The sequence below is a fragment of the Poecilia reticulata genome, unplaced genomic scaffold (assembly GCF_000633615.1).
Source record: "Poecilia reticulata strain Guanapo unplaced genomic scaffold, Guppy_female_1.0+MT scaffold_575, whole genome shotgun sequence".
Classification (NCBI taxonomy): Eukaryota; Metazoa; Chordata; class Actinopteri; order Cyprinodontiformes; family Poeciliidae; genus Poecilia; species Poecilia reticulata.
This window is the reverse complement of record NW_007615330.1, coordinates 1-11,625: the sequence shown is the minus strand read 5'-3', so window position 1 is coordinate 11,625 and position 11,625 is coordinate 1. Positions and strand designations below refer to the sequence as shown.

At 43.3% G+C, this 11,625-nt stretch overlaps 1 protein-coding gene across 3 annotated transcripts; it reads left to right on the top strand.

The window, feature by feature from the left end:
• The first annotated feature begins 1,716 nt into the window (after nt 1–1,716).
• LOC103461084 (RNA-binding protein Musashi homolog 1-like) lies at nt 1,717–11,445 on the top strand. 3 transcript variants are annotated; one of them, XM_008403411.2, is made up of 9 exons: nt 1,720–2,566; nt 3,059–3,141; nt 3,228–3,345; nt 4,887–4,967; nt 7,889–7,945; nt 8,285–8,347; nt 8,441–8,595; nt 10,524–10,569; nt 10,679–11,445. In XM_008403411.2, exons 1-8 carry the CDS (start codon nt 2,530–2,532, stop codon nt 10,563–10,565), a joined length of 636 nt encoding a protein of 211 aa, XP_008401633.1. In that variant the 5' UTR covers nt 1,720–2,529; the 3' UTR covers nt 10,566–10,569; nt 10,679–11,445. The 3 variants fall into 3 exon arrangements, with proteins under 3 accessions (XP_008401634.1, XP_008401633.1, XP_017159065.1); XM_017303576.1 differs by having other exon boundaries at nt 1,728–2,566; nt 10,674–11,445; XM_008403412.2 differs by lacking the exon at nt 7,889–7,945 and having other exon boundaries at nt 1,717–2,566; nt 10,674–11,445.
• Nucleotides 11,446–11,625: the final 180 nt, after the last annotated feature.

The following is an 11,625-nucleotide window of genomic DNA, read 5'->3' as shown; positions in this document are numbered from 1 at the left end:
TTTTGTACAGAGCGTGTGGTGATGGTGAAGAAGAAGTGGGGGGATTATCAGAATCTGAATTAATCTGATGTAACAGCTGCTACTACCCACAACCCCCTTCTGGCCCGTTACCGTGGTGACCTGGCTCGCCCATTGTCCCCAAGTAATTCTGTGGGTAAGGGTCTTTTTGTTCTGAAGGAGAAGGGATGAGGTGGGTGTTAGGATCAGTCCGCTGGCTGAGTTAGGGGTGGGCTTTTAACATATTTATATAAATAATAATAAAACAAATGAACAACAAGTTGAATCGACCTCAACAAACTTCTCTCAAGATTCCAAATTTATGTTTGTGGAAATCTGGGTTTTTGTTGAACTTTTTCTGAACTTCACATCGAAATTCAGTTCAACTGTGCAAGGCGGAGAATGGATGATGGACTCACAAAGGCTCCGGGGAGGGAGGGCCTTACTTTGGAGAGGGAACTGGGGCAAAGATGGGGCGACTGTGGGTTGGTGTGGTTTGAGGGGGCGGGGGCAACCAGGGCTATTATACCTCTAAACAAAGCAATGCAAGTATTTTGCCAGTTTATTCAAAAGTTATCGGCATATGGGACGCCACTTTCCTAATCGTTCTCCTTCCCACATTGAGCATGAGCATCAACAGATTAGTCGATCGTGATGGGATTCTCTTCTACGCCAACGACACGCTACTAAACCCGACTGAAAAAGTCGTCCAAACTTTTTAAACGCTTAGACACAGGTGCCGCTTTTAGGCAGCATGCCGTGTTGCGCCACTTTATTTTCCCTGCCAGAAGCTATACGGCCCCGAGCTCCTCGCCGCTCCCTCCTCAATCATAACATCGAGATGAATTTTCGCCGAGAGGTATATCGAGGGATGGCCGGTGAAATGTGGGCTGCAGCCATCCATGGAAGTTCCTGATTAGACTGCCTCACTGGACCTTTTGTGTCCCGTCCTGGTGAGGACAAAGGAGTGCGGAGAGGGATGGGCAGGGAAGATGAGAGGTGGGGAGGGAAAAGAGAAAAGGGGATGAGAGGGAATATTGTTTGGCCGTGCGCCATTTGAAGAATAAAAGTATAGCCAGGGAGGTGGAATCGACTCTATTTGCGGCTGTTTAATGTTGTTGTTTACATCCTTCAGGGGGATTTGTGTGAGGCCTCAGCTCATGTTCTTACTTCACAGGAGACAGGAGAAACCTTGTTAGGCTGGGATTTATTCTAGCTATGTTATCGCACCCTATTAAGCAGCAAGTGTGCATTAGTCAGCACTCTCTGGGCCAGTTTTCATTGCTCCAAATTCTGATGATTTTTCTCCCCACTGAATCAAAACCAGACGAAACAGGCGAACCTGGACGTAATGAGCAACCGTCAGGATGGAAGCAAACATTGACTTGAGAAGCTGCTTGAAAGGTCCCCTTTCACAACCACACTCTTCACTCACCTTTGACCTTTCTGTGGGCAAAATGTCCTCAGGGGTTCACGCACGCACACACACACACACACACACACAGAGTGTCCTATCACTAACGCTCTTATGTGACTGTGACAGATTATTCTGGGGGAACTTATCCAGTAAACTTAATATAGAGCAGTAGCGCAGATGAATTTACCAAATGTTTACAAGTACCTCTGCGTCCAGCCTGAAGTTTGGACCTGTCAGCTGAAAGATTGGGTCAACTCTGACATAAGATTCTGTGTGTGTGTGTGTGTGTGTGTGTGTTGAATAGACACCTGTGTCTTTGCTCCATAAAGGGAGGCCGGGCCGAAGGGAGAGGTCAAAGGGAGAAGAGGAGGAGGACTTTTGGCTGACTGTGCCAACAAACAAAGCCTGCAGGCCTCTTTGTTCTCCCTCTGCCTTTGTTTCTTCGCTCTTTTTTTCCCTCTTTGACCCAATCTTTCTCCCTCTTACAGGACTCTCTGTACTCTCTTTCACCGTATCTCCACCTGTTGCCATTCCTCTCGCTATCAGCTCTCTCCGCTCTCATCGAGTCTCCACCTGCTGGATTCACCTTTCCGTCTGTGACTGGCTTCTTGTTTGCATCGTTTCTCTCTTTCTCTCTCTCTCTCCCCGTTTCTCTCTGCGGCCCTCATCGTCTCTCTGGCTCTCTCCCCGACATTCATAAAAGCATATTTGATGTTGGTTGAAGGGGATTTATTTTTTTTATTTGTTTCTTCTCTACAGGACCTTGTTGTTACAGTTACTATGGAGATCTAAAACTTTAGCAGGGCGAAGAGAGGCACATGTAAGGGGTGGGGGGACATTCACAACGCCGCTTCCAACTTTTTTACCATACGTTTTGGGAACTGTTGTGAACATATTTTCCTGTCTTTTCCCTCCCACCCCGGACCACCACTTTGTAACCTGTCTCTCCTCCTCCTCCTCCCCCTCCCCAGTCTTCCTCCACTCTGTCCATCTGTTGCTGAGCCTCCCTGCAGAACTTGAGAAGGGCTGAGGTCAGGCAATATGCCGCGTGGCAGGACGGAGAGCCTTGCTAAAAAACCCTGTGTTGTTTGTGTCCCCCCCAGGTCGACGACGCCATGCTCATGTTCGACAAGACCACAAACAGGCACAGAGGTGAGACGAGGCCGACCTGATCCGCTCGCTCGTTTCTCCTGCGCTCCTCTCTTGCTCTCCATATTTACTGCTCTTCCTCCAAGCCCTTCCTGGGTGGCTATTGATCCCCCTCCCTCCCCCACAAGAGTCTCCTTCCTGTGGGCTGAGCTGGAGGAGACAAACGGGGCTAGTCTAATTAGCCAGTCTGTTAATCGGGATCAGGATAAAGCCTCCTTAAGCACCTCCTCCCCACCCTGGGATTGATCGATTATGACAACCTACCAGCTTTGCCCAGTCCTTCTGGCTCAAGAAGGAGGGGGTGGGGGCGGCTGGGGGTCAAGGATGAGTGCAAAATAGCAGCGTTGAAAGTGGGGGAGGGGGGCCAATGTGTTAAGCGGCTATTACAGCGCTAATTACTGCACGCTATTAGCTCTCCTACTGTACAGGAGAGGCCTAGTGTGTCTGTGCGTGTGAATGTGTGTTTTTACAAGTTCTTGTTTCTCCTCTCGTCAGGGTTCGGATTCGTGACATTCGAGAACGAGGATGTGGTCGAGAAGGTCTGCGAGATCCACTTCCACGAAATCAACAACAAAATGGTGAGCAGCTCGCCCCACGGCAGTCAGAATAACGAGCAGTGCCAATTTAATTCCTGGCCCCTCTCCCCCCGTTCCCATCAAAACAGGTGGAGTGTAAGAAAGCTCAGCCCAAGGAGGTGATGTCCCCCACCGGCTCGGCCAGGGGGCGCTCTCGGGTGATGCCCTACGGGATGGACGCCTTCATGCTAGGGATCGGTATGCTGGGTGAGTTGCTATCGATCGGGACAGGAAGGACGTGGCGGCTCACGTGAGGCTGACCGTTTCCGCCGCCTTAAAGGTCGCATGACGTCTCTGGGGGAGCTGAGCGATGATGTCCACCGCCACCTTCAGCAGCTTGTAGCTGTCTGCACTACATTTAATTGTGCCCACCAGTGGAAAAGAAATAAAAGCAACACAACCTTGCTGTAAAAGTATTCACATTATAGCCACACCAGCAATCATCTTCAGCGTCATTTGTTTGAACTTCTATGAAATAAACCAAACTTAACAATCCAGAGTCCTGCTAAATAAAACTAGCTTAGAGCTACAAATGTTAAAATTAAGTTTAAAAAAACCCCCTCCACTTTCATGTTTGATATTTGCTGTTATTTTTAAAGAACATATGAAGGATATAACTGGTAATTTTAGCATCATTCCAATTGTAAGAGTTTTCTAAGTGGAAAAAATCTACTAAAACTTGCATGTATTAATATATCTACATTTAAAAATGTAGTTGGTTAGTATCGTTTTTAGCTAAAGGGCCATTGTGGAAAGTCCCAGGCTAGCAAGAAGATGATCTAATGATTTTCCAAATGTGGGAATTGTTACAGTGCAGGAAACTATCTGCTTTGAACGCACTGTCACTGCAGTACAACATGGTAGTAACAGCATAATGTTGTGGGGATGTTTTTCTTCAGTAAGGCAATGGAAGCTGGTCACAGTTGATGGGGAAACTAAATGGCGGTAAATACAGGACGATCTTGAAATAAAACTTGGCAGAAGCCTAAAAAACTAGAAACAGGGGAACTAAACACACAACCAGAGCTAAGAAAGTATTAATGCAACTATATATCCTTGCAGTACTAAAAATAAATGTCAAAAGCTATATATTTTTTTCTTCCACTTGTATAGTAGTTATGTCACCTGCTTTTCACTTTACATGTTGAAAGGCCACTTAAGACCTTTGATTTAATGTTTTAATTCAACTTCAGACTGAAGGAGCTTTTCCTAAAACCTCTCTGTTTGTCTCTGTTGCTCTTAAAAACTTTTTGTCACTTCTTCATTCAAATATTTATTTCTAATCTTATAATTTTCTTCTTTTATAGTACAGCACCAGAAACTTAACTTACCATGCCAATGATACCACCTACTGTTCAGACTAAGAAGTGCTTTCTGTCCTTCAGTTCATTCATTAATTAGCAAGTGAACATTAAAAAAAGTTATGCTCACAGTTTTTCAGAAAAATAAATAACACCTTCTTGTGCCTACTGGTGTTTCCTGTAGCCGAGGCGTTGATCAGGTTGCATCCAGTGAAAATCTGCATTTTGTGAGTTCAGCTGAGAGTGAAACCAAAGCCTAAACCAGTGAGCTCCCCGTTCCAGTTCTTGTAAAGAAATCCGGAGCACAAGTGTGAAATTACATCCACAGACTCATGAAGGCGTCAGCGTTGAGTCAATACGTCCTCCACCGGTGCTAATGTTTCCGGTGCATTTCATTGTTTTTCGGAGGGATCTGGATATTTACGCAGATTTTTCTGCGCCCTGCAGGTTATCCCGGCTTCCAGACCGCCACTTACACCAGCCGGAGCTACGCTGGCATCACTCCTGGATACACCTATCAGTTCCCTGGTAATCACAGCATGCTCACACATGTTTTCATCTCTCGTAATAACTCAGGAATAAAATGGATAAAAGAAATGGCCGTATATAGTTTGGACAATCCAAGCCAAAAAAAAAAACGGTACTCAGAAAATTGGTTTACGTAAAAACTAAAAGAGAGAAAACAGTAAGACAGCTACGTTGTTGTGTATATGTGAATTTTTATGCAAGTTTCTGCTCAAAAACTCAGATTGTTGTGATTCATTGTGTATATATGACAATATAAACACCAGGTGCAGAACAAGAGCGTAACATTCCCCAGTGTCTACCACTACAAAGGAGAAATGCCGTCATTTGGACAAAAGTGAAAGAAGGGAAGAAATGTCAGCCAAATAATTCACTTTACTGTTTGAATATGTGAATGTGAGAGACGTCATTTGTTTAATGCTACCAGACACCAGGCTGTGGTTTCACTGGGTTTCCTAGGTAATAAGTAAAAGTTGTAGACATTTAAAAGAATCCAGTGAAAATTGCCATATTTTGTCTATTTCAGCAGCTGTTTAAAACAGACAAATGTTTAGAGATGCACTGATCAGATTAGTGGTGTTTTCAACATTTTGTAATTATTTGACCTCTTTGAAGACTATAAGAACTGCATTTAAATCAGTTTTTATGGCCTTGCTGCTGTTGGCAGTCATTAATTATTCATGTTAGGGGTGGAGTAAAGCTGCGTGTGTGTGTGTGTGTGTGTGTGTGTGTGTGTGTGTGTGGGGGTGTGTGTGTGTGTGTGTGTGTGTGTGTGTGTGTGTGTCGCAGAGCAGTCACTGTAAATCTGTTTTATTAAAATTCAAACCAAAGGATCACAGATCTGACGCGTTAAACTGGAAGTGGCATCTTTTGTTAATAGTTTTGTTGTATAGGCTGCAGATTGTTACTTAATTTCCAAAAGGCTTCCGATATTTTTGACGTACCAGGATGAAAGGATGAACAGCAAACTGGTTGTAATATGTTCAACCTTCCTGTTATCTGCTTTAAATTGTAAACTCACTCTGTCACGGCCAGAATAAACCGCAACGTCATGTTTTTTGTTAATATATCTTTGTGCATTTGGATAACTTGAGTCGTCTTCTCTCATGAACAACGATGTTGACCTGTTAGCCCGGGGCGTTCACTGATCAGAAAAACATCTGCTCAGGATCAATCGAGTTGAAAATCACCCGATCCCAGCCACCAGCTGATTTCTCAGTGCATCTCTAAGGTCTAACTTATTCCCAGCAGTAGAGCGATTATAGTCCTGATTTATAAGTTTAAGACGACACAAACACACTTTGTTTTTTGGTAACATTGCTCCCAGAGTGCCTGTGTATTTAGATGTCCTGCATTATTACTACAACATGACTTCAGGACAGGAGTCTGCAACCTTAACAATCCAAAGGGCAATTTTTTTCACCCTCATTCCAACTAAATAAAACATCTTTAGTCACAAAAAGACAGCTTTCATTTGTGGTAAACAATCACTGCTGCCGGAAATGTGGTGTTCTTAAAGCACCACAATTTTATTTCCTATTTTTGGATTTTAAAACAAAAACTCTTTGCTAAAAGAGGATGGATGCATTTTCTTCTATGGGACGTTGATATAACTACATAAAAATAAAAGTATATAGCTTCCAAACTCATGACAAGAAAAATTATATAAAAAATATCTTTATTTTGAATGACACTAGATGCCTTCAGTGTCATTCTGTTGTAGTTTAATGCACTTATTACATTTAAAAAATTGAAAAAAATACTAAAACCTGCACTTGCTAGTGTCTATATTCAAAAACAAAACATTAGCTGGATATTTATCATTTTTAACTTTTAAAGATCCATTGTACGAGGTCCAAAGAGACACTCTTGGCTCTGGAGCTGCAGGTTGCAGAGCCCTGCTGTAGGATCATGTTTTATTCACACACACTGCAAGATTAGCTTTTAAAATCATACATGAGGTAATTCCTAGTCCTTAATACCAGATGCTAAGAAAACAAATCAGCTTTTCGGATAATACTTTCTAGGGGTGCTCCGATAAGTCGACCGGTTGAGAAATTGATCCTGATTTCCTTCATTTTGAGAGATCGGCTGACATCTGACTCCTGTGATTAAGGGTTTACCACTGGGTCACTTCTGCACGATAGTCATTGTAATGTTGCTAACTTAGAAAAAATTAAATCAATCAAATTCAGAGTTAGCATTCTAGGCATTTAGAAGATCTGTGATCTATCGGCTGGAAAAACTGCAATCGGTGCACCCCTAATAATCGCAATACCTTTTGCATGTGATTCAGTAAGAGCAAGTTGAATGTTTTTTCACATCTCATCCCAGTTTTAGTGCTGCATGGTCACATTTTAAACTCTAAAGAGCAGCTTCATATCACAGCTGGCAGCAGACACACTGTCACAAATACAAACATGTCTTCACAGATGAAACACTGTGAGTGTAAATGGCTGCTTGTAAATATCAGGGAGTGGCGTTGCATAGCTTGAACCAGTGTGTGTGTGGGGATGTGTGTGTGTGTTAACGACGGCGTGGCTGTGTGCTACAGTAGAATGTGCTGATCATCTGGGAAATAACCCTAAAAATTAGATTTCCACCAAAGAAAATTAGAACTCTTGCGTTTTAAATATGAAATCACTCACTCCGATTGGAGTCTCTAGCTTTTGTGACTGTGTTTGACACTTATTTTATTTCCTGCCGTTTCAGAATAATTACTGGGAGAAATTTTATTTTCATTTTTTGGGTGGGGTTCAGTGCTGTCCTTCAGTGGCTTTGTGCGTTTATTCTTAACATCCTGTTTATTCAGCTCCTCACCTCCGAGGCTTCTCCCTCGCCTTTAACGTGTGTGTGTGTGTTGTCCTTGCTGGCGTGTTGTTGACGGTGTGTGTCTCAACAGCACTCTGATGTTTCTGTTTTAGAGTTCCACTTAGAGAGGACTCCCCTTCTGACTTCACCCCACCCCCCTGAGCTCACAGGTCAGTCAGCCCCTCCTCTGGACTTTACAAGCAGCATCTTCTCAGTCTGCTACTCCACATGTCGGCACATCACCTCACCACTTCTGGTTTGCATGTTTGTGTTTGGCGATCCTCCTCGGTTTCCATCTGAAGGCAGGATTGCTGACAGTTTCTGAGATGGTTTCCATTGTTCTCTGCTAAAATTATCTGATGTGTGGCTAAATGACATTTTGTGGTCACTGGAGTGAGATCCGTGGGCGACGCTGCAGTTGCATGTCAGGTTCTTCAGAACCAGGGATGTATAATCTTGATTTTTTTTTTTGTTTTGTTTTGTTTTTCCTTCCACCTCTGCCTTCTTAGCCATTCCTCTTACAGCATACGGACCAATGGCGGCGGCGGCAGCGGCGGCAGCAGTCGTTAGAGGTGCAACATTGTATTCCTAGAACACAGAAGTCCAAATAAAGTGCAGCGATTAGCGGGTCGTCCGTCAGTGAAGCTGCTTTCTTTCCCTTCCAGGTTCCACCCCTTCTCGCTCCGCAGGATTTCTAGGAACGAGCAGCCCGGGTCCGATGGCTGACCTCTACGGGACGGCCAGTCAGGAGTCGGCTGTGAGCAGCTACCTCAGCGCTGCGAGCCCGGCCCCCAGCACCGGCTTCAGCCACAGTTTGGGGGTGAGTTACCATGACTCACTGGTGAATTTCTGCTCAGCAGGCTGTGAAAGTGGCTCATAGGTAAAAAATATAACTTGATAAACTTCTGAAAATCCACACCGCTTACAGTTTCTTTGTTTCACAGTGCGACATCATTCTTGTGACATGTTTAATACGTCTAACCCAAAACCATTAAATACCAAAGTAAAGCCACAATAACTGGACACAGTTATGTTAAAAAGTAAAAAAAATATATATCCAAATGCCTGACTTGTGGTTTCAATTTTTTTTTCTTCTTTTTTTTTTTGAATGGCCCATTGTGAGTTCAAACGTGTAATCGGAGGACAACACGTTGGACTTGTCCACATGGTATTGTTGGAAGGGTGTGGTGAGACGGCCTCAAGTGGCCGTTTTTTGAGAAGCCATAGTCCTTGGCTCTGAGGTTGCATCGCTTTTCAGCCCTGCAGGGTGCTGCTTCGCTCGACAGACCAAACGGGTCGACTGTTGCCGAGCAAATTGTTTGCTGGCGAATGGATTGAAATTACAGAAGCACTGGTTGCTATGTTCTGCCATAAAAATAGATAGGTGCTTTTTGGAGAAGGCTTGACGGAAATAGAAGCCCCTGCAGCGCATTCATGTCCTTTGAAATGTTTCATATTTTTTATTACAGCAAAATCTCCAACATCAGTGTATTTTATTGGAATCTTACTTCAACCCCCAATAGAAAGTGGTGTGTGAAGGCGAAGTGGAAGGAAGTAGCACACGGTTTTCAATTTGAAAAGTAATAAAAATAAAAACTTGCGTCTCCTCTCCACCTTTCTCTGCCGGTCTTTCAGGGTAGGTCCCAAACTTTTTGCCAACTCTTCATTGCAAAAATAGCTCAAACTCAGTATCTGAAAACTGTGATAACCCAGAGTCTGGACTTGGAGTAGACCATTCCACATAAACATGCTTTGATTTGAGCATTTCTGATTTAAGTTTGTCTTGCTGAGAGATTAACTTTTCCAAGTCTAGCTGCTTCCATCTGACCGGAGTGAATAGTAAACATGTGGAAGCAAACATCACATTTTCTAGCTAGTAGTGCGGTCAACAGATTGTCGCACCTCAGCTTTGGACCTCTCCAGCTGTTGCAGGATCACCGTGGGCCTTTTGGCTGCTTCTCTGATTGATGCTCACTCAGTTTAGATGGATGTCCGTATCTTGGCAGGCTTGCAGTTGTGCCAAACCTTTTCCATTTCCAGTGCTCTGCGAGTTAGCTTAGGATATTGTTTGATAATATCTGGAGAAGTTTTAAACTTCTCCAGAACTTATCTCTTAGCGTAGATGTCGACTAATGTTCCGGCAGAGGATAAACTTTAGCTGCTCAACCTCTCGCGGCTAGCTAAGCAAGCTTGGTGGTATCAACTGAGTTGCTCTTTGGTTACCTAGCAACAGCTTGTAGAGTAACTTGCGCAGCAGCAGTTTAATATTTTGTTACTGTCCCTCAAAATTACCTAAAAATAAATAATGGTTTGGCAGTATTTTAGATATTTAAAACAACAAAATTAACCAATAATCATCTATCGATTGATATGAAACCCTTACATCGTGATAAGTTTCTCAGTCACGTCGTCCAGCCCTACTATATTCATGGTTAACAATTGTCACCTTACAGTTGACAACTTTACCAACGTTGTTGCTATATCTACGACTTTTCAGACAAATAAATTTGCCAAAATCTTAATCGGCAGGTGAGGCTTTTTAGAGATCGGTGATCGGCCTGATGGCTGCAATCGGTGCACCCCTGGTCTTCTGTTTAACACCACCACCTCTTCAACCAAACCGCACGGGTTGTTTTTTTGTTGTGGTGCAGCAGCTGTTTTAATAATTCTACACATTAAAAGAGATTAAAATCAAAGTGCTCATTTTGTCTAACGGCAAACTCTAACATGGCGTGCTTGCTCCCACAGGGCCCTCTGATTGCCACCGCCTTCACTAACGGCTATCACTGAGAGCGTGAGTCGGTCCGCCGCGCTAGCTCCCGCCTCTCGAGGCGCAGCACATTAGACGGCCGCAGTTCGGCCGACCCGTGAGTAATCCGGCTCTGCTTTGTGTGTCAGTGCAGAGCCATAGACTGACGGCTGGAAGGAGTTGAAGCTACGTCGGAGCTGATCTGGTCCGTCTCTGTCCAGTCCACGTCTCCTCTGCTGCGTTCGGGCGGCCGGACATTCGCCCCACCTCGCCCGGTGTCAGCCGCGTCCTGCCCACCTTACTGACACCTCACTAAACTCCACCTTTTTTGCAAATGAAGCAAACTTTAAAAAAAAAGAGAAAAAGAAACTTATCACTACATGTTATAGCAACACATTCGAATGCTGTATTTTTGTCATTGTTTTTGTCATGCTGTTTTTATGTTTTAACTGTATTTTATTTAGCTACTTGTCCTCTCCAAAAAATGATCTCTCTGAGAGAAGGCTAGTTTAGATCTCCAACATGCTTGTTTTGAAGCTGTAAAATGACTGTACATTTCTCTATTTTACACTGAATGTCAACACGTAATACTAATTCTTTTGAAATAATGCCAGGAATTGTATATCTTGGTAGGTTTTAACCATGAGTTGTTACACTACTTACCGTCGAACAGTGCGAACAGACTTATTGGGCCCCAGGAAAAGTATGTAAAAAGCTTTAAATTATAATAATCTTTTAACGCAGCGGTATCATCTCACACCGAAGAACGTAGAAAAATCCAACTTGTAATTTGAGTACATCTATTTGTTGGGTGGAGAAAAAGAAAAGTGCATCCACCAAATAAGTGTGGATATGTAAATAGCATCTAGTTCAGGATTAAGAAACAACTGAAGTTTTAAAAATATATGTAAACAAATGCAGGTTTTAGTGAGTTTTCATTTTCTCTTCATGGAATAATTACGTTTGATTCCCACGGCTCTGAAAGTTTTACTTATTTTTTAGATTTAATTTTTCTTGTTTTAGCTGGAAACTGCAAATATCAACAGTCCATATAATGTAGCCATTATCTTTTTGACAGTTTGATGTTTTTCTTTATATATA